Source organism: Labeo rohita, chromosome 15 (assembly GCF_022985175.1).
Source record: "Labeo rohita strain BAU-BD-2019 chromosome 15, IGBB_LRoh.1.0, whole genome shotgun sequence".
NCBI lineage: Eukaryota > Metazoa > Chordata > Actinopteri > Cypriniformes > Cyprinidae > Labeo > Labeo rohita.
Genome location: NC_066883.1, coordinates 25,066,003 through 25,092,605, shown reverse-complemented (window position 1 = coordinate 25,092,605; position 26,603 = coordinate 25,066,003). Strand labels below are relative to the sequence as shown.

The following is a 26,603-nucleotide window of genomic DNA, read 5'->3' as shown; positions in this document are numbered from 1 at the left end:
ATCAGTATTGATTGTTGTTTGCATTTGCCATGGTAACCACTGGGGGGTGTGGTTGCCTCTTTTTTATACTGTCTTCTTATAGCAATGCACACTGAAAGCACTATATTCTAACAAGTTAAAACAGGTCTCTTGAATTGCAGGATTTTTACAAGTTCTCTGCAAGCATAGGTCACATACCTATATGTCTGTCCATGAATCCATCAGGTGGGCTCATCTGATCTATTGCACTACCAGAACTGAATCTTAAAGGGATAGTTCACCCAAAAATTAAAATTCTGTCATTAATTACTCACCCTCTTGTCTTTCAAAACCTGTAAGACCTTCATTCTTCAAAACAAAATTAAGATTTAAATAATTTTTGATGAAATCGAGAACTTTTGGACACTGTACAGACAGCAATACAACTGACACATTCCAGGCCCAGAAAGTTAGTAAGGACATTGTTAAAATAGTCCATGTAACATTGGTGGTTCATCCGTAATTTTGTGAAGCTATGAGAACACTTTTTGTGCTCAAAAAATGACTTTAACAAGTGTTGAATAAAGTGCTGGAGAAATGAGCTGCGCGTCATCTTAAAGTTTTATATCCAGTCTCCACCGGAGCCGCTGCTTCAAATGGCATCTTTTTTGACAGTATCCTATAAAAATTATTTGCATCTGGGTTCTACTTCAGAACGCCTCCTTACTACCTTTCTGGGCCTTAAATGTGTCAGTTGCGTTGCTCTCTGTCCAGGGTCAGAAAGCTCTCAGATTTCATCAAAAATATCTTAATTTTTGTTCTGAAGATGAACAAAGGTCTTACGGGTTTAGAACAACATGAGGGTGAGAAATTAATGACAGAATTTTCATTTTTGGGTGAACTATCCTTTTAAGTAAGACGCATTTACATTCACAACATATAAGGTGTGTTATAATAATACAATGTATACAGCAGATGAATGCATTTTGCTGTAATGGAACTGATTTGAACATATAGCATTGTTTATTACTGTAAATTATTATTTTTACCCTTGGTTGTATCATGTGTTATTCTTTAGATTATCTACAGTACTGTTCAAAAGTTTGCAGACAGTCTGTTTTTTTTTTTTAGAGAAATCAGTATTTTTATTCAGCAAAAAAACACATTTAACTGATCAAAAGACTATTACATTGTTATAAAAAATCTATTTCAAATAAATGCTGTTTTGTTTTTCAATTTATCCTAATCTTCAATTTATCATTGATTTTTAAATGTTAATAATAATAATATTTCTCGAGCACCACATCAGCATTACATTCATCTTTGTCATCACAGAATTGAATTACATTTTTAAATGTATGCAAAAAGAAAACATGTATTTTAAACTGTAATAATATTTCACAATATGTTTTTACTATATGTAAGATCAAATAAATGCAGCCTTGGAAAGCATAAGAGATTTTATTCACCCCAAACTTTTGGATGATAGTGTGTAGTCAAAATATAGTTTTATCTGAAGTACATCACTGTGGAGGAGTTTTATGCTTAAAGGAAATTAATTAAATCAAACATAGGATGATTTAAAGAACTTTGGAATTTTTATTTTTATTTTTTTAAATCACATGAAACAATTGACAGATATCTATCACTATATTTGACAAAAGATGCTATTAAAAATATATGACAATGTATATCAATATAAATAAGAGCATATTAATATAAATAACATAGATTTACATTATCAACCAAATTATGGGTATTCAAAAATGAAAGTGAGACAAATGAAGGGAAATCAGGCCCTTTGGCACAGAGGCCAAAAGGAAGTGGGTGCAATGTCAGGGCAAAATACACAGTTCCTGACAGTATCCTCAAACACACTGCATTGCGCACTGCATCTCCAACTCGCTCTACATGACACTTTTTATGCTTTAGAAGCCTTGAGCGACATCATTGTATGAACATTTAGTCACAAATCAGAGTTGTTTGGAATTATTTGGCTTTGGGCTTTGAAAAACATAAAAACAGAGCATGCAATGAATGCACATGTGCATAGGCACACTCATTTACTCCAAGAGAGCAAGAGAGTTATCACATACTTTACATGATTCTAAGGAAAAAAAGTCTGGCCCATGAGTAACATTCTTTCTCTCTCTCTCTCTCACACACACACACACATACACATACACACAAATCCTGAGATTGGGGTGTTTTTTGTTTTATAACCAAATGCATCATGACATATATTAGATTAGATGCCTAGATGCCACTTTCAGTAGATGTTCCTCTGCTGGTCCATTGCAACTCAATGCAGACTTCTGTAAAAGGTGAGAAAGACTTCTTACGGTCCACCGTTGTAAGAATAATCTGCCTTGTTGTGCATCACAAGCTTGTTGTCCACAAAGTAAAAGCTGTCGGATTGCGTCTCATAGGGGTGAAGGATCATTTCACGCACTATGGACGGATACAGGAAACACAGTGTCACATGTGATCACAAAGTAATCAATAGCAAAATTCTGAGTTATTAAAAACATTTATAACTTACTGATTTCTTCAGAGAGAGGTGGGAACTCATAGATGTGTTCACAGGTATTCTTACTGCTCGGGATGCAGAAGCCAAACTCAAAGTCAAAGCTTTTCAACAGCTGCCCACGGAAATAGTGCCTCTCAATCATTCGGAAGTTGTTGATGGGAACATCACCTACGGTGAACTCCACCCTGTGGAGGTAAAAAAAAGGACACGTCATGTCTCATGTCACGTCAATTCTCTCACCATCATGTCGTTCCAAACCTGAAAGACCTTCAGAACATCAGAACTTCATCTTCAGAACACAAATTGAGATATTTTTGGATGAAATCCGTAAGCTTTTTGATCCTGCATAGACAGCAATGCAATTGACACGTTCAAGGCCCAGAAAGGTAGTAAGGACATTGTTAAAATAGTCCATGTGACATCAGTGGTTCACTTGTAATGTATGTTATGAAGCTATGAGAATACTTTTTGTGCAAAAAACCACAACTTTATTTAACAATTTTTTTCTCTTCCGTGTTAGTCAACGTGTCAACATGATGTATGCAATGACACATGGACTATTTTAATGATTTCCTTAGTACCTTTCTGGACCTTGAATGTGTCAGTTGCGTTGCTGCCTACACAGGGTCAAAAACTGTTGATTTTCATCAAAAATATCTTAATTTGTGTTCCAAACAATGAAGGTCTAACAGGTTTGGAATGATATGAGGGTGAGTAATTAATGACAGAATTTTCATTTTTGGCATTACTTAGATACTTTGTAAGAAAAGTAATGCATGAAGTTACATTTGCATTACTTGTCATCTAAGCTGGGCTTGCTTATTTATTTTTCATAACAAAAACATAAAGGCAGAGGCGTCATGCCCATTGAAAGTCAGGGGGCACCTGGAAAACCTGCCAACCCTACTGGTGTTACTTATCTAAAAATGTAACGCAGATATTTTCTTAGTTACTTTAAAAAGTAATCTGATTATGTAACTTGCGTTACTTGTAATGCGTTACCCCCAACACTAATTGCTACTGTGCCTTTAATATGTAAACATGTCACATGTAAAATGTAATGCAGCTTATATAATATATACAGTTGAGGTCAAAAGTTTACACTCCCCTTTCAGAATCTGCAAAATTATTTTAAAAAATTATTTTACCAAAATCAGAGGGATCATACAAAATGCATGCTATTGTTTATTTAGTACTGACCTAAATATGATATTTCACATGATATTTATACAGTATAGTCCACAAGATATTTATACAGTATAGTCCACAAGAAACAATAATAGCTGAATTTATAAAAATGACCAGGTTCAAAAGTTTACATCCCCTTTATTATTAATACAGTGTTTTATACCTTTCCTATTTAAACCTTTCCAAAAATGACTGTATGATTTCAAGATCCATCTTTTCACACTGAGGACAACTGATGGACTCATATGCAACTATAATAGAAGGTTCAAAGCTCACTGATGCTCCAGAAAGAAAAAAAAATGCATTAAGAGCTGGGGGTGAAAACTTTTGAACAAAATGGTACAAGATGTACATTTGAACAAGATGTGTACATTTTTCTTATTTTGCTTAAATATCATATTTTTTAATTTAGTACTGCCCTTCAGAGGCTACAGAAGATAGTTACATGTTTCCAAAGTAAGTTAAATTTACCCTGATTGTCAAATTCCAAAAGTCTTCACCCCCAGACTCTTAATGCATCATTTTGTTTCTTTCTGGAGCATCAGCAAGCTTTGAACCTTCTGTAATAGTTGCATATGAGTCCCTCAGTTGTCCTCAGTGTGAAAAGATGGATCTCAAAATCATACAGTCATTGTTGGAAAGCTGTGGATCATTTAGTTAACAACACAGTTTTAAGAATCAAGTGGATGTAAACTTCTGTCAAACATGGTCTTTTTTCACTAAAACAGTATGTTTTTATAGTACAATTAACCAATTTCTATCAACATATCAAGAACATTTTGATTCATCATCTTATGACCCTTTTAAGGATTAAGTCAAACAGATTCAAGTGTGATTTCAGGCTAATTTTAGGTTGTAATTTAGGATCAAGTGTAATCCTGCCACTGATTGCACTTACGTGGCTCCAACCTGGCGTAGTCGGAGGAAAGCGGGGGTGAACTGGTAACGCACAAAGCGCCCAGCGTTCTGGTCAAAGTCTGTTCTGTCCTCCCCACTCTCTGTGAATCAGAAAGGGGTCGGCATTACCGAATAAGCCTTTGAAGGGCTCTTGTGCAGAGCACAGCATCTAAATGGAAATCAGGGCTTTATGGGAAAAAAAATCAAAACGAGTCTTGCATTTAAATGTGCAGTCTGTGTAGGTGGAGTGAGGAAGTGAATTTGAGAGATCTGCTTCTTGCCTACCTGTTGTAGGGGGTTTGGTGATCTCAAAAAGAACCGTGCCTGTCTCCATGTCTCGGATTTTGAACCTGGTGAAGTCGATCTTGTGTATGTTCTGCTCTGGACCGCAGAGGTAGTCTATAGAAAAAAAAACAAACCAGGATGTGCTTCAGTTATGACTGTCATTGTAAGATAATGAAATATGAATGGAACATTAACGTGATGTGATTCTCTCCAGACTTGCTGTAACATATAAAGCTAACCACATTTTAACACTGGGTATGTGTGTGTGACATAGGTCACATGCATCAAAGACATGCCTCAGGGCTGAGAGCCGTACCCTTGTGTGATAGACTGCAGGGACAAAAAGAGCTATTTCTGTTCGCTCTGATGTTGTGTGGAAATGACACTGATGATGACCATACACCTCCTCGATTCATTACCTGCCTGCAGAGACCGTTACTGCTTAGAAATACTGTCAGAACAATAGAAATAGAAGTATACTGACAGACAAACATTAACAAACACATTGCATGTTCACTTTTAATTAGTATTTCTACCGACTATAAGTTTAAAAAAAAGCATAATGACTTTAGTATAATGACAATAACAGAGTAATATATAATATATATATTTATATAGCAGTTCTTTCTGGTCCTCGAATCTGATTGGCTGATTGGAGAGCAATATTAGAATCCAACAGAACTCTAACCTGTTTCACCATTTGTAATTGTATGGCGGACGCCCAAATCCTCTATAATAATTAAAAAATATTACTGTTTTTGTGTCACAGAATGCATTTTTAAGAGGTTTTCAGGTGAGAATATACTTGTTAATAGTTCAAATATGCAGTATGTTAATGAAGATGATATCTATTTGAAAATTTTCGTCAACGTTTTCACTCGTGAAACTGCCGAGAGCAGCCTCACCTCGGCCAGATCTTCTGGAATTTACCACTGGTTCTGATGTCTCTATAAGGGTTAAACATGAGATATAATTCTTTTTGGGTAAATCTAATGGAGAGTCTTCGGTCTTATTAATCTATCATTTGTTCCAGAGCATAGTTTTGGCAAAATCCCATCATGTTCATGTAAATTCAATGTTGTATATGAGAGCACTGCCTTTGTACTTTTGACTGAATTGCCTAGCAACTTTTATGATGGCTGTTGTTGTTTATTAAACATTATTATTAAATAAATAATATTTTATATAAATAATAGTAGTATTTAGTATTTGGAAACGTGTGTGTTCGTGATAGTGATTTTAGTTACATTATTCTGCCATTAGATAGCGACAAGAGTTTATGAGTGAGTCAGCAGTAAACACTCATTTTGAAAGAGACTGAAACAGGGTTGTAAACAAGGAAGTTACTTTTACTTTCAACAACACAGGCAACAAATGCACTGAGCAGTGCTGTCATCATAAATCACACTTAAAAGATGAAATAATACTACAACAAATACATCGCTTTCCTCAGTGGACATTTAAACTAATGTTTTATTGTGAATATGAGACTGATCTGAAAAATGAATGCTGTATCAGATGCAGATAATCACACTCACTCCTTCCATCTCTCTCTCATAATTCTCTACATAATACAGTGAGCTTTTAATACAGTAATACAATAAGCTTTCAATGAAGCAACTCAATGTTGCTTCAACGTTTTTAAATTAGTAATGGAGGGTTGGGCTCAGCTGTTAAACTGTCAAACTGAGATTTAAATCTGTGGCAGAAGAAATTAGTTCTGCACAAAAGAGGGCTCTTAAAGACACTCTGTTGTTGTTCCTAATATATATACACACTTGTGCCGTCTAACTGTTGTATAAATGCAATATTACACAGCTGTTCAACGCTTGTGAACCCGTTGAGAGCAACCTTAACTCGGACAGCCTTTCTGGAATTTGCTGCTGATGTCTGTATCTTGGGTAAAAAAACACAATATAATTCATTTTGGGTAGTTTCTGGTTTCATTAATCTATTATTGTCCCAGAGCTAACAGTTTTTGCTGAGAGCAAAATTTCATCACAATATATTTAATGTAAATTTATTTAATATATAATTTATGTATATTAGAGCGCTGTCTTTGTACTTTTGACTGTACTGCCTTTTTTATTAAATATTATTCAATAAATAATCTTTTATATAAATAATAGTAGTATTTAGTATTTGGAAACGTATGTGTTCGTGATAGTGATTTTAGTTATATAATTCTGCCATTAGATAACGACAAGAGACTGCTTTTAAGAGTGAATCAGCACTAAAGACTTTTATTTTGAAGGATACTGAAACAGGATTGTAAACAAATGAATTATTTTTACTTTCAACAACACAGCAACAAATTCACTGAGCAGTGCTGTCATCAGAAATCACACTTAGCAGATAAAACAATACTACAACAAAGACATCGCTTTCCCTCAGCTGACATTCAAACTTATGTTTTATTGTGAATATGAGATTGATCTGAAGAATGAATGCTGTATCAGGTGCAGGTAATCACACTCACTAATGCAATGCCAAACAGTGTGACTTAACTGTGTAAATATTTTTGTGTCCTCTATATGTGCTAATCTATTTATGGCCTGGAGTTGATGACTTGGGTCGGTCCAGTCTTATCACGCCCTTTAACATGCGTCTCTGTTTGCTCATGGCAGACTCCCAGAGGAGGCATATGAGGTGCGAGGAGCAGCTGTGTCAGCCTCTTCTCCCTGGGATGGATTATACCTAAGAAGCTTACATTGTTCACCATCACATGGCACAGATTGGGAAACGCTAAGGGGATTTGGGACAACTCTAACTTTTGAGAGGTCCATCTCTGCTAGAATGACACAATGAGATGAGCTCAACACTACAGGCTGAGTATATCACTTCCTTCCCGTGGGAAACTGGATCACAGTGCAGATGTCCCACCTATCCTCTACCCAAGCTTCCTGTTAGTTAACAGATGGGCAACACCTGGTTTAGCCAATCGCTTGAGATATTTATAGATCCTCTGCTTCAGAAGTGTGCTGCCAGGCAGGGACAGGGAAAGCAAAATACAAACATCTGCTTGTGATTTATGCTCATTTTATACAGTTTGAAAAAAATGTTGTTCCACAAACTGTCACAAATTAGATGTTTGATGATGAAATGACAAATGAAACTATTGACATATTCTCACAAGAGCCAAATCAGAACGGAACACTGAAACTTGAATAGAAAGAGATATTTTGCATATTATTGTATGTGTATGTGTGTGTTTAATTACACTTGCTAATACCACAAAACTTGTTTGATATATAAACACCTTTATAGCAGTCAATAAATTGTTCAGGGAAATGTTTTGCTATGTTTACTTCACCTCATGAATTGGCACACAGTGGGACCAATCTACTGTGTGTGAGCTAACACTGCAGTGTGTAAGTGCAAAAATACAAATAGTCAGTGAAGAGGTGAAGAGAGACTACAGATGAACACAGACAGTTTATGACAACATGACAACATTAAATCATTAAACTTTACGGAGTGATTTTTATGCTTTAAAATTAAAAAAGTATCTAATCAAAAAATCTGGACATAAAACATTATTTTTAATATTGAGAAGGTGAAACAAAAACAAACAAACAAATAAATACTGTTTTATATTTCATCATAAGTGTGGTCAATTATTTTTAATATCGAGAAGGTAAAATTTGAATATAATATAATATAATATTAAAATATAATATAATATAATATGCATTGTTTAGGGCCCTATGATTGCCGCAACGGGGTAAACGTGGATAGAATTGCTGATTACAGTCATAAAAATTAAATTTACTGTATAACGCGGAATGTCACGGAATCTCCCAAATTTTGAGTTAATGAATAAATCAAAAGTACATTAGTACACTTTAATCAAAACACAATATGGACTAGTGTCTGTGAATATTAATATTGTTAAAAAACAATATTTAAATATGAGTCTTGCATGTTCTGCATGTCTCTGTGTGAATGAATTATACAGACGCACAGTTTCATTTACTACACGCATACTGAAGCGCTCGTTTTCATCTTCTGCGCCTCAATATATGAGTATATGAACATAAACATAATATCTAGAACTGCTCTGAGAGTCACTTCATAAGCATTTTGACATTTCTTTTGAGAAAAACCATCATCATATGCAAACAAAAACTGGTCTTCACAACAAACTGTCAAAATAAAAGTTTGGATTAACTTGAAGAAACTATGACAGAAATATTTTACTTAATGTAGTAGTAGTAGAACTACTACTACTAATAAAAAATTATTTATAAAACATTATTTTTAAAGAAATATTTACCAGGATTTATTTACCAGAACAATGTAAATACATAACACATTATTTCTAAAAAAAGAAAAGAAAAACTAATAATGAAAAGGAGATGCTTTTGATTTAATAAACTTTAATGAAACCATTAAAATGGAATCCAGAAAATGAATGGAAAACACAGAATTTGGTACAAATAAAACTGAATTTGAGAGAAGAAAATGGTCCAAAAAGTGTAATTTGTGAGGTTTTCTTTTATGCCAAAAAATCATTAGGATATTAAGTAAAGGTCATGTTCCATGAAGATATCTTGTAAAGTTACTACTGTAAATATATATAAAAAAAAATTTTGATTAGTAATATGTATTGCTAAGAACTTTAAAGGCGATTTTCTCAAAACATTTTTTTGCACCCTTAGATTACAGATTTTCAAATAGTTGTATCTCGGCCAAATATTGTGCAGTTATTCCTTAAAGATGTTTTTGCTTGTGTAACTCAGCATAGCCAAGTTGATTCAGTCAGAGTAAGCAATATCTGTGTGATTTTTAGATTATCTGTCAAAAAGTCAAATGTGTGTAATCGCTATCAAAACACAGATATAGTAATGACAGCAATGTGGCAGTCAAGTGTCAATGTAGCTTTCCGAACCACCAAGGAGCCAAGCTTCACTGCTTCTAAGGCTGTCACCTAGCAACATATCTTCTGAAACCAATCCAGGATAACTACCACCTGTTATTTTGGGTAAACAAAACGAACGGTTGCGTATAACAAACATAGATTATGATTGATCCAGCATTCATTTACAAGACCACACAGGTTCATTTAAATTTATGAGGCATAATGTGCATATCTAAACAGCATATAATTCTTCCTTAACGAAAAAATGTTTCCAAACACTCCAAGTGCCAAATTGAGCAGTTAAACCAGATTATAGGACGTAACCATTTGCTAAAAAGCCAATCCATTTCCCTAATGAAACTGCAACATTAAACTTATATTATGTAGTGCTATTTTATCACTCCATCCATAAATATACACTGCGTTCTTGTTTATAACAGAGTCATGAGTTAAAAAAGACAAAAAAAACAAGCTTGCATACAGATGTCCACTTTCCTCACAGCCTGTATCCTTAATCAAGAGCAGCTTTTATTTTTAGAGCGCTAATCCGAGTGATTAGCCAGACGTGGGTTTTTCTGTTTAAATAAAGAAGAGTGCAATCTAAATGTGATTTCTTAGCACTTCTCTTCGACGCATTTGCGAATGTATTTATTTAAATAGATGTTTCAGTGCGCAGCTCAGAATAAGAATACACTGTTGATTTTTCGACCACAAACCGCTCGCATTTCAGAGCTAATGGCTCACAACAAGTGGTGGTAAAGATGAGACAGAGTAGCTATTATTTCCTAGTGAAATATTCTTTATGGACTGTGAGAAGTCATGTGATAAGGGTAACAGTAATGCAAATGTCTTTCAGTTAGTTGTGACAGTGCCAGCGCTGTAAAACTGTTGATTTAAACTTCGTAGAAACTGAACATTTGCATTCCACAGATCTGATCTTTGCTCAATTAGTGCCAGATATGTTGTAATGTCTTGCATGCAGGAGCAAAGACAGCAATAACAGCTCACAAGTAATGCTGAGACATCCAGCCAGTTCCTGTTGAACTGATAATTGCAAAGATTATATTATACAGAACCAACAAGGTTCTCTTTTTAAGCTCAGTCAGATTAGTATGTTACTTCCTTTAGGTATCATTAGTCAAATCAAATTCTAACACTATGCAATGCAACACTATTGGACTATACTTGATTCCCAACACAATGTGCTAAATCATAATCAAATTGATCTAATCAACTACCTGAAATAAAGTTTAATTTAATTTTATTTTGTTTCAAGTAATAAAATTGTTTTTTTAATGTTTTTTTAGTTAACTGTAATAAACCTACCCCCTGTTTAAGTGTGTGCTATTGTACTTAAACAAAACATGTTCTTTCTTGTAAGTTGCTTCAGAAAGACTGAATCTTTCAACATTATTGTACGTAATTTGTGCGTGGCACAAAGACACACACACACAATTTTTATTTATTTTTTTTATTAAGATAGGATTGTGGAGAGCAGACAGGAAGTGAAGTGGAACAGAGAGAGGCTGGCAGAATCGGGAAAGGTCCTCGAACCGGGATTCGAACACAGGACACCCATAGTGCAACAGCACTGTATGTCAGCACACTTGCCCACTAGGCTATTGGCACAGACCACACACCCAATTAAAGTAAATAGTGAAGCCTGTTTTGAGTAAACCTTCCCAGATTGTATGAGCCGTGTAATTAGGGGTTCAAGTGCAAAGTGCTGAAACCCTATTGCAATTGTTAGAGTGGGCAAGGATCAGTAATCTCAATGTAAAACTGATCGGGCAGGCCAAACCATAAGTCGTAGAGACTTGAAACTTTGAGGGATGGTAGTACTCCCACCGTCTACAACATCACCAAGCCTTGCCCCAATCGGCCTGACGGGGACGCTACAGCGAACAAAAGTACAAAATCACTCATAACTCCTTAACGATTTTAACACAGGCTCAAGTGTCTTATGTCGTTGGAATCCTTGTCTCACGCCAGACAAAACGCATCAGATTCATCTGTCACCCTGGCACAATTTTCGGGAATTTAGCATTTTTTGAAAAACCTACTTTTGCGAACTAGTCCCAGGTTTTCCGCCCGATCGGAACCAAACCAGTGCAGGAAGATTCTCTGGAGTGTGAACATCAAATATTATCAAAAAAGTTGAATTTTCGTCTCTCCATCGCAAAGGGGCGCCAAAACATTTGAAAGGGCTATGGCCACCTTAACTAAAATGGCTATTACTTTTGATTGGAATGAGATATCTTTGCCAAACTCACGACGTATATGTAAGAACTGAATCTGAGGTCACGTGAAAAAAGTCATGGAGCTTGGCCACTTGGTGGCATTAACCGTTTGTCCTATTGACCTAAAAATCGGTATGTACAGTCTTTGTCTAAATTGCCAATTGTCTATAAGGACAATTTTGAAGATTGCGTATCTCAAAAAACATAGGCTGATGAACTTTGAGCACCTATTAGACAAGGTTAACGGAGGTCGATTGGAATGAAACTTGGTGGGCCTGTTCGACTCATGGCACTAAAAGTCTGAGAAAGTTGAAAGCAACCAGCCATTGGGTGGGGGGGGGATGTTGGAGGGGGTTGGGGCATATCACATTTTTCAAGGGCGTAAATGATTGTATGTTGCACTTTTTTCACACATACACACGATAGACCTCCTCGTTCCAAACAACTTTGCTTCTAGAACCACTGTTATCAACCAAACTGTTTGTTAATTGCTTGAGAAGATGTGAAAAAACTTATTAAATTATAAATTATAAAATACTTAAATTTACCCTTTGGGAAGCTATAATGGGGTCATTTAGAAAAGGGCCCTGTCCAAATATACCCAAAAGCCTATGAAGACTAAACGAAAACTCAAAACTTCACAAAACCTGGTGAGCATGTGCGACAGGTGATTGTAAACAAGCATGCAAAGTTTTAGGGAGATCAGACCACAGCTAGTGCTTTAACAGTCATAAACATTAAAAAACATATTTCTTTGGCAGATTCCCTGTATTTGCCACAAATTATTTTTTAAATCATTGATTTAGTTGGTTACAAGCTTGCTAAATAACATGTAATGTCTTTTTTCATATGTGCTTAAATGACTTAAATGCCTTATTGCTGCTTGCAGCAATATTATTAATTTAATCTTACACGGAATAAACCTTCATTTTAAGTGAATAATGGATGCAAATGTTCCACTAATCATGTCTAATTCATATTCTAGAAATAATTCTGTAAACAATCACACCTGAGAATCCCTTATCTTGTTTAACAGATGGATCACTCAATATATTTAATAACTTCTTGTTAATTATAAACTTTTTAGAGGTGGCATAAATGCAGTATTTTAAAACTGACATTTCTTAAAACAACTATATTTCATTCCTTTCGTTCTCTCATTCGTTCATTTATTTATTAAACTACCACTGATTACAATAAAACTCAAACTGATATCTCTGACTACACGTTTTGTTTTTTGTTTTTTAAATTAACAGCATTCATTAACTACGTCAGTTTAATACAAAGTGATTCATATATTGATTCACTCAAAAGAATCGGCTCATAAGAGTAATTTGTTCGAGAGGCGAACACTAGTCATTGCTGTGGGACTATAGTTTCGAATCGCTAAAAAGAACCGACTCAAAAGAGTCATTCATTCACAGTACGGATGAATAGCCATGCAGGAAATACTGTCCGAGCATTTTAGTACAGTGTTCCATCCGCTTTTTGGCAGAACCGTAAACGCAATTCAAATATTCAGTTTCAGTATTTTTAAATAATGCACATATTTCTCAACCTATTCATCAGTAAACTTAGCCTGCGTCGTCACTATCAGTCAGTACGTATGGAGATGTCCACACAGTAGTGTTGTTTATTTACCAAGAAACAGCCAAATACCATATCACTGGGTTCGTTCGGCCAAAATGAAGACCGTACAAAGACGCAGACGACAAATGAAATCGTTACATCGAAGTCACATTCTAATACGGATTCGTTAGTTTCGTACTTACTGAATAAAACACAAACCGCGAGCATAAACGTGCTGAAGCGAAACCTGCAATTTCGCTCTGGGTAAATGTGCAACAGTGTAAGTTAGCAGAGCAGCTCCTCAGCGTGCAATTGTTTTCGAAAGCTTCCTGTTTGAGAATGTCATTGATGTTACTGAACTTACTGTCTGTGATCTTCTGCAGCCCGAGAACATCCTCCGGCGTTATTTCTTTGCTTTTTAGCAAATCATCTTCAGTCGTACACGGGGCACCCGCGTCGCAGCCTTGCTTCACTTTCATCTCTAAATGCGATACGATGCTGCTGTTCGTGCACGGGTTGCAGTCTTAGCACCCAACCTCTCTGACAAGGGCCGTTTGTTTGCCTCACCTCTGCTGTGTTCTGCGTCCTCGTTATTTAACGCAGGCTCTTTACTGATACAAGAATAGCGCATTCACCTCCCCCAGCCAGTCAGTCAGTCTTCTAAAGATATTGAGTTATTTTTCTCCTTGTTTCCTAAGGCGAGTGGCTCTCGCTCTATAATCTGCATGTCGGTCTGCTGCTGAAGGTATTAAAGCAACCACTTCATGTAATCGAGCAAAACCCGAGAGAGACAAACAGTATTAACTTAGTGCGGAAGGAAGTGGGTAGACGGTTTGAATAAGTCATTTCTGTTTTAAAATAACTGTCTGCTAGCCAGCTATCTACTGGTAACATTTTTTTTTCATATATCAACTGTCCTACCAATTAGTGTGTATAGGCTATCAGGTATTGTTTTAATTTTTCTAGTTACTCGTTTCTTATTTATTATACATGATGAAAGATATATAATATAGATGCAAGCAGCGATTACCAGGGTTCAGTAGCTTTGAGGCATTTAAAGCACATGAAAAAAGACATTACAAATTATTTATCAAGCCTGTAACCAGTCTTGCTATTTCCGCGACCCCAATAAGGCCATATTTATCCCCTGGAATGCCAAGGGGATACCCCAGGGGAACCCCGCCAAAAAAGGTGTATTTTACCCCACAGAACGTGATTTTTATGGGGACCCTCCTCGAAAAGTAATTGGGCTAGTTTTGAGTAACAATTGGGCAGGTTTTGTTGTGAAAACCTGGGAACACTGCCTGTAACAGCCTAAATCAATGATTAAAAAAAATTTTTTGGCAAATCCAGGTCATTTTCCATGATGTTTTTTAAGGTTTATGACTGTTATAGTGCGAGCTGCGGTCTGATCTCCCTTTGCACACTTGTTTAGAATCACGTGTCGCATGTGCTCACCAGGGTTTTGTGAAGTTTTGAGTTTTCGTTTAGGCTTTATAGGCTTTTGGGTATATTTGGGCAGGCCCCTTTTCTAAACTACCCCGTTATAGCTTCCTAAAGAGTAAATTTAAACCTTTTTTGATCATTATTGACCTAGAGGGTTCAAAAGGATTGTACTGCAGTGTTTTTTTTTCCAGACTGAGTGCAAAAACCTACGACGAGTTTACAAATAGTTCTCAATTATTTAACGGTTTGATTGAAGGCAGTGGTTCTAGAGGCATTGTTGTTAAAAAAGAGGAGGTTTATCGTACGATAGGAATATCGTGCGTATGTGTGAAAAACAGAGCAGCATACAATCATTTACGCCCTTGAAAAATGCGATATTACCCCCTCCCCAGTGGATGATATCTTTCAGATTTCTCACAGACCTTTAGGGCCATGAGTGAAACAGGCCCACCAAGTTTCGTTCTGATCGTCCTCCATTAACCTTGTCTAATGCTCAGAATTCATTGGCCTACGCAAATGTCTTTATAGACGCTTGTGGCACTTTGTACCAAAAGTGTGTGTACCAGTTTTTACAGCGAAAGGACAAACAGTTGTGTAGTTATGGCCATTTTTATGTTTTTTTCCCTCTTATAGCACCACCAAGCGGCCATGACCTCAGATTTAGCTCTTACATACGCGTTGTTAGTTTAGCGAAGATATCTTGTTTCATTCAAAAGTTATAGGTTTTAGTAAAAGAACATACAAACATATTTTTGATCACTGTAGCACCCCCGTCAGGCTGATTGGTGATGTTGTGGACTGTGTGAGAACTACCATCTCTCCAAGTTTCAAGTCTCTACGACTTACGGTTTGGTCTGCACTATCAATTTTACGTTGAGATTGTTGATCCTTGCCCACTCTAACAATTACAATAGGGTTTTAGCGCTATGTGCTTGAACCCCTAATAATTAAATAATTCACCTAATGTGTTCTTAAGTCTGAGCACTGTTAGTATGAGAGCAGAGCAATGAATTAAGGACAATGTATACTAATTGTGCTGTAAAACCTTTTATTTTTGTTTATTTATTTTCTAGTAAATGTGTTTTTAGATGCCAGCATCCCTGAGAAAGATAAAGTGTAGCAGGATCTCCTCTGTTTCATAAATAAAGGAAGGAGAAAAAGAAAATGCAATTCTGCCACGTTGAGATCCCTGATCATCGCAATACTGGTTGAGCTTCTTGATTCTAGACGATGAAGCAGGAGAAGGTTGAGTATGCTGAGGTGCTAAATTGCACCTCCTTCTGGTTCAATGAATTTTCCCTGCAGGGTTTAGCAGCTAAATTAGAAATTGATTGTGATTTGCTTTAGGGCATTTGTGGATGGTAGATATTCTTATATAAACTTGTTAATGTAAACTAATGAAACAAAATGCTAGGAGGTTTGTGTAGAGCAAAAAACATGCAATGATGCAAAACTATCCAACAAAACTGATTAATGCTTCAGCAAGTATTAAAGTTGGGACAGAAAAGTGATTTATCCATTTGCTATACTTCTTTTTAACTAGATGGTTGGACGTAGAATGGCATTCTGCAACCAGTCATGACACACAAGAGCACATGACACTTCATCCCTATTTAAAGCAGCTCTTTTTGATTATAAAGTATGTATTTTTTACATTCCACAGGGTTTCTCTGCAGGACGTTGTTGTGTCCACCTGTCCATGAAGTGTGTCGTTCCTTATGCCATCTCGAAGCAGCCTCTGGGATTCGTCTGCATGTCTCTCACTCTTCGCACAGACTGGATCTGGGGGTGACTGGCGCCCCATTCGTTCCAGTGTTTGTAGGTTCCAAATTCAAACAGGTACTGATATCCACGGTAGCCTGGATACTGATATCCAACCCACCTAAAGTAGGAATTAATGTAGCGTATGTTAATTGATACTGTGACTTATTATACTATAAGAGATGCTAAATCACTTACGTTCCCCCATTTACTTGAATGCTGGCGACTCTGTCTTGAAAGCCGTAGCACCACAAACTTGGGATGTCCTCGTCAGAAACCTCCATCTTACGACCATCAAAGTTCATGCACTCATACAGACAGATCCTGTGGTCCTGTGGGTCCTGTATGTAAGGACCAAAGTGTTAAGACTGTTACTGTGTTCCTTCTCATGTTAATTGGTTGTGGTTGGTGATGAATTGGGAAATGGAGTGATGCAAAGGTCACCCACCATTCTGACAGGCCGGAGGGACATGAGACGATCACAACGGTAGCTGTTGGACCAAGTGTCCCAGCGGGGGTATTCGCCCCTCTCCAGCATGAACATCTCACCCGTCATATCCTGTTGCTCAAAACCTACCCATCTGCAAGATGGTAAAGTGCACACATACTGTAAATGCTCTGCTTATAGTCAAACCAAAATTTATTCAGACACCTTCAACATTTCTCACATTATCACAGATTATTCGCTACAGTTTAGAAAATGGTAATAAAATATGACCAGATCTCAGAGTTAAACTGTGTCAGGACAAATTCATTTTGATAATGTCAGATAACTTTTTTTTTATTACAATCAACCAAAAATTCAGACAACTGTATGACAATATTTACACAAGTATCAATACTTTTGACTAATTACCAAGCAATGGTTAATTTTGTTCAGTCTGTGGTGTAAAAAGGTTGCATTAGCAATAAAAGGAAAAAAAAAAAACCCCACAAAAACGCAAAACTTGGTCAGGTCAAAGTGTCAGAATAATTTTTGGTTTTGCTAGTAGTTCACTGTATGAAGAATTTTTGGGTATAATATGTCACAGTTTGCATTATTTTGCTCTCTACACTTACGTAAATGAACTATAGTGTCTTGCACCCACTAGTAAAAAAATATAAAAATTATATCTGGTATCTGAATAATTTTTGGGTTGACTGTATACTACATTTACAGTATGGAAAAAAATAGTGTATTTAAAAATTATTTTTTTTTGACTAACAGTGCCAGTCAACAGTGGTTTTGTGTGATTGATTAGACGTGGAGTTACAAATTAAAAAAAAATGTTTTTTTTTTTTTTTTTTAAATTTTAATCCACGGACATTTATCTTGTTTAATGGACTTATTTAAATTGCCCCTTTATCATATTCAGTACTTTTACAGTTATATTATGCTACCATTCAAAAGTTTGGGATTTTTTTAAATGTTTTTCTTCTATGATTAGTAGGCTGCATTAAATAAATAAATAAAGTAATATTGTGAAATATTATTATAATTTAATAAGACTGCTTTCTGATTTATTTTAAAATGACATTTTTCCCCTGTGATGGGAAAGAATTTTCAGATGAATAGATAACAGATGAATGACCATTACTATTATTACCATTCAAAATTATTACTAATATATTTTTAAAAATAAATTTAAAATGCATTTAAATCAATCATAAGACATTTTAAATAACTTAACTACAGTATTACAGCAGCTTTTACTCCAGTCTTGAGTGTCACATGATTGTTTCAATATGCTGATTTGTTTTTCAAGACAGATATCATATTATTATCAATGTTGAAAAGAGTTGTGCTGCTAAATATTTTATCATGGTTCCTTGATTACTGTCACTTTTAATCGGTTTTAACACATCCTTCTTCAAAAAAAATGTATCCAAAACATCTAAATGGTAGTGCACTCTAAAAAATGCTGGGTTAAAAACAACCTAGCACTGAGAAAAATATGGACAATCCCAGCGGTTTAGTTGTTTTAACCCAATGTTCTGGGTAGTTTAAACTCAAATATGTGATCCTAGACCACAAAACCTAATGGGTCAATGGGTCAAAAGTCTTGATTTTTCTTTTATGCCAAAAATCATTAGAATGTTAAGTAAAGATCATGTCCCATGAAGATATTTTGTAAATTTCCTACTGTAAATATATCAAAACATAATTTTCAATTAGTAATATGCATTGCTAAGAATGTAATTTGGACAACTTTAAAGGCAATTTTTTTCAGTATTTTGATTTTTTTGCACCCTCAGATTCCAGATTTTCAAATAATTGTTTCTAAATATTGTCCTATTCTAACAAACCATATGTCAATGGAAAGCTTATTTATGTGTAATGTAATCTCAATTTCAAAAAATGACCCTTATGACTGGTTTTGTGGTCCAGGGTCACATATTGTTTAAAAATTCCATATGGCTGGGTTAAAATGCACACAAAATAGATTAGAAATCAGACACATTACTAGAGGCATCAGCGATAATCAAAAGGTGAACATTTATTAATAAGCTATTTACAAAAATGTTTATTATTTATTTATTATTTGTTCCACTTAAATAAATGTTCATTTATTGAACATATTAATAAATGGTCATTTCCAGCTTATTTTGGTTTCATTTTAAGCAATAAATATAGTCATTTTTAATCAATAGTTGAGTTTGCCCATACTTCACCCAGCATTTGTTAGAGTGTGTACACTATATTTTGTATAATAATAATAATCATCATCCCCATATATTTTTCATCTTTTTCTCTCATCTTATGATTATCATGATTAATATCATGCATATGATTTGTCAGATGAGTACTTACGGCCCACACTCCACTCTGATGGAGCCCACACGGTTTAGCCCCTTGTCACAAATGTTACGACACTCTCCGCTCAGCTCCATCATGCGCCCTTGGAAATTCTCATACTCAAACAGATATATCTAATCACAGAGATCACACAGTAGAAACATTAAAAAATTCAGCAAATGCATTTTAGACAACACACATGTAATAGCAATATAAGATGAAAAAGTCAAAATCTAGTGAGAATCCAGAACATTTAGAGGCAGATTTGACGTACTCTGTGGGAGCTCATTCCCGTGGCATAACGACTACCCATACTTCCTTGTACAGCAGTGTGTGACATGGCTGAAGCTGATAATAACAGAAGATTGATTCAAGATTAATACTTTGTTGCAGTCAGTAACTCCTTGCTAACAAATATCAACTTTTTGTGAGGTTTCTTCCATTGTCCTTTATTTAAAGCAGTAAGCTTGGCAGAATCTTATTTACTCAAATCTGTCGAAATCTATAATCTATATCTTTACATTCCCCAAATAACAAGAAATGACTAAAACAAGTTTCCTATTGACTTTGATCAAAAATACAGTAAAAACTGTAATATTGTGAAATATTATTACAATTTAAAATAACTGTTTTCTATCTCAATATATTTTAAAATGTAATTTGTGACCCTGGACCACAAAACCAGTCATAAGGCAAAATCTTTCCAAATTGAGATTAATACATCGTTAAAGCTAAATAAATAAGCTTTCCATTGATGTATGGTTGCTATGATAGAACAATATTTGGCCGAGATAAAACAATTTGAAAATCTGGAATCTGAGGGTGCAAAAAAAAAAAAAAATATTGAGAAAATCACCTTTAAAGTTGTCCAAATAAAGTTCTTAACAATGCATATTACTAATCAAAATTTAAGTTTTGATATATTTACAGTAGGAAATTTTACAATATATCTTAATGGAACATGGTCTTTACTTAATATCCTAATGATTTTTGGCATAAGACAAAAATCAATCATTTTGACCCATACAATGTATTTTTGGCTATTGCTACAAATATCCCCCAGCGATTTAAGACTGGTTTTGTGGTCCAGGGTCACATTTATTCCTGTGATCTAATAATCTTTGTGCTCAAATCAGTCAAATCAATCAAAAATCTTCAATCACAACAAGCTTATATAATGAGCGGCCACTCTAAAATATCCACTTCCTTAATCAAATCTCACCAAAATTTTGCAGTCAGGCACAGAGCAATGGAATGTAATAGGAGTGCTGGCAGAGGGAAGGATGCCAAGGCCCGAATGTACAAGGGATTCAGGCTTCGAATGGGCTCTATATACATATATATATGCCAGCAGTACTTCTAAAGCAGAATGAGACCAGGCTATTGGCTAAAAGTGATGGGCGTTTGGAGGGCTTTTTGGAGTGCGGGCTTATCTCTGTGACCCTGCTGACTCTGCTCATTGCTTTGTTCCAGGCCTCAGCTGGATGTCTGATGTCTACCTCCATCAGCAGAAAGCATCTCTTCAGCTCTCTCTCTCACTCACACATGCACTCATTCACTCTCTACAGCACAGCTAGCAATGTGCTGACCTCAGTAGACTGGCCACAAACCTCTCCATTGAGAGAAGGAGAACTTGTTGCCTTGTATGAAGCTTCAGCAGATTTATTTGGTGGCTAGAGTTAATTTTGAAGTTGTCTTCTACTCTACATTTCCAGGCTGTTAAATACAAACATAAATAGTGATGCTTTTCATATGACTGCACACAATCATATGCATAAGGCCATCAAAGACAAAACAAAAAATATGTTTTGTTGAAGAACCACTCACCTAAAAACCTGAAAAACTATTCATCTTTTTCTTATTTACTTGAATGCCATCATTCACACGCTTTATTTTACTTAGTCGTGCACCTCCTAGTGCGACACTGGGCCCCATCCATGCAGCCTGTTTTGCATAAAGTCAAAGGAGTGGGCAGGACATGGATGTTGAATGGATGTGCTTGTGTTGCGTATGTATGCATACGTGTGCGAGTATGTAAAGGCAGGTGGAAATGGGTCGCCGAAACACTCTGTGGCTGTAACCGTGGCGAGAGGAGAGGAGAAGTCTCGCTGGAGAATAAAAATGGACTTTTAATGATAGAAAACACTTAAAAAACAAAATTCTTTATTAACTTTTTTGGTAGTTGCAATGCCTATTTTGATTGGAAGAAACTTGGAAGTGAATCTTCACTGGAATAATCTCAAGTCAAAACAGCTTGCTTGTGTTTATGCAAGCATGTGTGTTTTGCCATACACTCTGCTCATATGTAGAAGCATGCATGGAATCACTGTGCCTGGCATCCGCTCCGGTGGCAGATGCCAGTAGGCACGATGCCTCCCTGGCTACGGCAGATGGCATTGTGAGCTGGGTAAAGCCAAAGGCTCAGTCCAAAACAATGAAGCCTAGGGCAAAGTGCTGACTCCTGCCTGCCCTGTGGCCAATCTTCCCTTTCTGTCATGCTACATATAAATAGAGCCCTTAGTTGGTGGTCTGGAGACCGTTGTGTGGAACTCCTGAGCGCTTGCAGCTATTTGTTGGGTAGGTCAGGTAAGCCCTTCACGGTAGTCCTTTCAGCCGCTGCAGGCTTCTTTTAGTGTGCTTTGCAAACTCTAGGGCAAATGCGACACAATATAAACCAGTAAAAGCCAAAAAGAAATATAGCAAGCATATGTCTGGGTGTTTTTTATTATTATTTATATTAAATTTAAAACAAAATACTAAATTTATATTAAATACAATTTTATTATTTAATTAAATTATTGAATTCAATTAATAAAATGATTTTACTGACATTTCAGAAAAAATTAAAAACAAAGGGCTAAATTAAATGTAATTTTTAAAATTAAAAATGTAAAATATTCTTTCTATTTCTATTCTTTGCATAACAAAACTGTCTTGACAGTTATAATTTTATTAGCTAATGCTTCTGGCCTACGTCTGGTATTTTATGATTTTATGAGGCTTATATAATCTGTGAAATTTGTAGGTTTGTATGTACTTTTTGATTAAGGCCTCATTATCTGGCCATAAACCTGTCATTTCCATTTCAGTAAGCTGTGGTTTTATTCTTTTATGTTTGGATTGTATTGTCTAAATGAATAGAGAATTTGTGTGATTTATTTAATAGGTCTAACTTGTTGGAGCAACAAAGACTATTATGTCTTTCTTGTTCTTTATCCGCAGGCTATTTTTACATTAGTTATAAACAATATAAAAACCCTTTTTTTTGTTGTTGTTGTTGCATATCTCTGTTCTTCAGGTCTATTAGCATTGAGATATCTTCAAGGATGGCTCTGACTAATCCCATGCCACTGGGGCCATGGAAGGCAAGTAAATTTAAATCCACTTGATGGATTTTAAATCATGCATTATGATATAAAATGCTTTGAATCTCATCTCTGTTGTCTCTGTAAATACGTGTATAGGTCACAGTCTACGACCAAGAAAACTTCCAAGGCAAGCGCATGGAGTTCACCTCAGCCTGTCAGAACATCATGGAGTGTGGCATGGACAATATCCGCTCTCTGAAAGTGGAGTGTGGCGCGTAAGTCATGCGCATGATATACACATCTAAAAGAGCCCATACCAGATTTCTGCTGTTGTTGTATTATGCCAGTTTTCTGTGTCCATTTACACAGCTGGGTGGGGTACGAACACTCCAGCTTCTGTGGGCAGCAGTTCATCTTGGAACGAGGTGACTATCCTCGCTGGGAGTCTTGGAGCGGCAGCAATGCCTACCACATTGAGAGGCTAATGTCCTTCCGGCCAATCTGCTCTGCTGTGAGTCTGAAACCATGTCAACTGATCAGTCGTGAAATGATTAGCCAGTCTCTCCAAAACACGAACTCTCTCCCAATGTTATGATCTGCGCAGAACCACAAGGAGTCAAAGATTACCGTCTTTGAGCGGGAGAACTTTATTGGACACCAGTGGGAAATAACCGATGACTACCCCTCTCTCCAGGCCATGGGCTGGCCCTCCAACGAGATCGGATCAATGCAGGTGCAAAGTGGGGCGTGAGTACCATACTTGTCTCTCTCTCTACACCAGGGGTGTCCAAGCCTGTTTCTGAATGGCCACTGTCTGACAGAGTTTAGCTCAAATACTTCTCTACTCTATAGTACAGTTAAGGTCAAAAGTTTACATCCCCCTTTCAGAATCTGAAAAATGTTAATTATTTTACCAAAATAAGAGGGATCATACAAAATGCATGTTATTGTTTATTTAGTGCTGACCTGAATAAGATATTTCACATAAAATATGTTTACATATAGTCCACAAAAGAAAATAATAGTTGAATTTATAAAAATGACCTCATTTAAAAATGTAAACCCCCTTGACTCTTGTGTTGTTACCTGAATGATGCACAGCTGTGTTTTTTCTGTGTTTTTTTGTTTAGTGATAGTTGTTTATGAGTCCCTTGTTTGTCCTGAACAGTTCAGCTGCCTGCTGCTCTTCAGAAAAATCTTTCAGGTCCCATAAATTCTTTGGTTTTTCAGCATTTTTGTGTGAATTTGAACCCTTTCCAAAAATCACTATGATTTTGAGATCCATCTTTTCACACTAAGGACAACTGAGGGACTCATATGCAACTATTACAGAAGGTTCAAACGCTCACTGATGCTCAGAAGGAAAAACCATGCATTAAGACCCGGGGGGTAAAAACTTTTAAAATTTGAAGATCAGGGTAAATTTAACTTATTTTGTCTTCTGGTAAACATGTAATCATCTTCTGTAACTTCTGAAGGGCAGTACTAAATGAAAAAAAAAAAAAAAAAGATATTTAGGCAAAATAAGAAAAATGTCTTCATTCTGTTCAAAAGTTTTCACCCCCGGCGCTCAGTGCATGGTTTCTGAAGTGTGCATTGGATGGACACTATCCCACAAGGCCACAAGAGAGGATGTGTGAATGACAGTAAAGCAACACAACTGACGCTGTATGTCACATGACCATATGAATATGAATTTCACCAATATTCATACTGGTGGGAAGATTACTTATAAATTGTAGTCTGTTACTGACTACAAATTCCATGACAAAATTTGTAGTTAGTAAAGTATCCTGACTACTTTTTGATAACTTTTAGATTTATTTTGACCTAATTTACTTATAACATAGATTAGATTGTGTACCATACTGATATAAAAAATAAAAGTAAGAAGAATATTATATATATATAATATATAACATGTAGTGCATAAAACATGCAGCAGGTTTGTGAGTTGATGAAAAGTTAATAATTAACAAAATCATAAAAATGCTAAATTAAGATGAATAAATTATTAGAAAAATAAAATAACTGAAGAATAAAAACTGAAATTTAATTTGTTTACCTGCATGTTAATGTGACCATTAACCATTAGCAGAGAACTGTGAACATGCAAATGTGATGATACCATTTTTAAATATTAATTTAAATCTCAGGGGTCTTAAAGTAAATATTTTAGGTCAAACGTGTGACAACAAAAAAAAAAAAAAAAAATTGGGATTCCCTGTATTACATGAACAAACATTAATAAAAATAAAAACAGCAATGAAATTAAATGCCCAATGGCATTACTACACAGCATTGTTCAGAATAGATCATATTTTTTAGATTAAAAAAAGTAAGTTTAAATGTAGTGCCTACTCAGACAGCATGCGATTTCAGGTCTTGTCCACACTAACACATTTTTTTCTGTCAGTTTTGGCCTTCTGTCCACACTGAGGCTGTTTTTGTCAAGGAAAACTGAGCTTTTTTTTTCCAAAGTTTTTTGGAGGCTTTTGAAATCGACACATATTTAGTCATGTGACACATATTGTGCCAATAGGAAATTAATGTTTATACTGGTATTGTGCCTGTCAGTGTTGCCAAGTCTGTGGTTTTCCCAGAGAATTGGGATACTTTAGCACTGTTGCTGCAGGTTGATTTTCATGTTTGTGGATTGAAGCGTCCACAATAACGTGATATTTAGCCCCTAGAAAGCAAATTTAACCGGGGGAACCATGCAAAAAAACGTGTATTTTACCCTCCGAATTGCTTTTAGTAATTTTAATAGCAATTGAGTGGGTTTTGTTGTGATAACCTGGCAACTCTGATGCCTGTGATGTGCTGTTACCTTTTACACTGTTGCTTATGATGTTACTTTGTACATTCTTCATATTATTCATATTAGTCCTGCAAAAAAGTGAACTTTTATGAGGTTTTACACATGCAGTAAGGCCGATGTTTCCGATGTTTCAGTGTGGATGAGAAACTTGGAAAACACAGTGTTCAAATGTATTCGAAAATGTAGAATTAGCTTCAGATGCACGAAAGTCTTCAGACCCACTAGAAACTTCAAGACAAGCAGGTTGGAGCTAAAATCTACAGGTTGGACACCCCTGCTATAAACAACATTAGCTTCAGAGCTGTAATATTTGGGCTACTTGGAATATTAAATAGGGATCTCAGTTTGCATTTGTCATGTGTTTTCTTACTGCACGTAGCTGGGTTTGTTACCAGTACCCCGGTTACCGTGGTTACCAGTACATCATGGAGTGTGACCACCATGGGGGCGAGTACAAACACTACAGGGAGTGGGGCTCCCACGCTCAGACCTTCCAGGTGCAGTCCCTCCGCCGGGTTCAGCAGTGAGGGCAGCTCGCCCAGCTCCCTTCCTCCCTCCCCTACCTCCTCCTCCTCTTCCTCCACCTCTTCCTCACCTCCACCCCTTCATTCCGATAGCGGCAAGCCCAGCACAGGCTGAACGTCTGGTGCATTCGGCAAATGTTTACAGCACTTTCTTCTTTCTGCATGCCAACGATCTGAAAGAAAAAAGTGAGAGGAAGAACTCAAGCAGACTGATTCTGTGAGCGGAACAGTGGTGTGACTTAAGCTTTGCTTCTCATCGCTGTCATGATGCAGTCTGTGCAAAAGAGATCAATAAAGGGTACACTTATGGAAACTACCCATTGTGAGAGTTTGTTTGATGCATGTAGTGTAGTTTCATGCTTTGTAAAGCCACAAAATTGGATCGTCTTTACTACCAAAATATCCTATATTGTTGTTAAAAAGACTTAATGGCCAATGG

At 36.1% G+C, this 26,603-nt stretch overlaps 3 protein-coding genes across 4 annotated transcripts; 1 reads left to right on the top strand and 2 right to left on the bottom strand.

Moving 5' to 3' along the window:
- Positions 1 to 1,428: 1,428 nt before the first annotated feature.
- Positions 1,429 to 14,326, bottom strand: unc119a (unc-119 homolog a (C. elegans)). Its single transcript, XM_051129868.1, has 5 exons — positions 13,893 to 14,326; positions 4,859 to 4,972; positions 4,575 to 4,674; positions 2,501 to 2,673; positions 1,429 to 2,409 (listed from the first exon to the last, which is right to left on the bottom strand). Exons 1-5 carry the CDS (start codon positions 14,005 to 14,007, stop codon positions 2,297 to 2,299), a joined length of 615 nt encoding a protein of 204 aa, XP_050985825.1. The 5' UTR covers positions 14,008 to 14,326; the 3' UTR covers positions 1,429 to 2,296.
- A 1,886-nt stretch (positions 14,327 to 16,212) lies between these two features.
- crybb1l3 (crystallin, beta B1, like 3) lies at positions 16,213 to 20,817 on the bottom strand. The gene is made up of 6 exons (XM_051129867.1): positions 20,734 to 20,817; positions 19,786 to 19,859; positions 19,527 to 19,645; positions 17,184 to 17,316; positions 16,934 to 17,076; positions 16,213 to 16,856 (listed from the first exon to the last, which is right to left on the bottom strand). Exons 2-6 carry the CDS (start codon positions 19,849 to 19,851, stop codon positions 16,691 to 16,693), a joined length of 627 nt encoding a protein of 208 aa, XP_050985824.1. The 5' UTR covers positions 19,852 to 19,859; positions 20,734 to 20,817; the 3' UTR covers positions 16,213 to 16,690.
- A 1,213-nt stretch (positions 20,818 to 22,030) lies between these two features.
- On the top strand, positions 22,031 to 26,244 carry cryba1a (crystallin, beta A1a). Of its 2 annotated transcripts, none has more exons than XM_051129869.1 (6): positions 22,031 to 22,097; positions 22,810 to 22,876; positions 22,976 to 23,094; positions 23,189 to 23,330; positions 23,424 to 23,566; positions 26,020 to 26,244. In XM_051129869.1, exons 2-6 carry the CDS (start codon positions 22,838 to 22,840, stop codon positions 26,165 to 26,167), a joined length of 591 nt encoding a protein of 196 aa, XP_050985826.1. In that variant the 5' UTR covers positions 22,031 to 22,097; positions 22,810 to 22,837; the 3' UTR covers positions 26,168 to 26,244. The 2 variants fall into 2 exon arrangements, with proteins under 2 accessions (XP_050985826.1, XP_050985827.1); XM_051129870.1 differs by having other exon boundaries at positions 22,049 to 22,088.
- Positions 26,245 to 26,603: the final 359 nt, after the last annotated feature.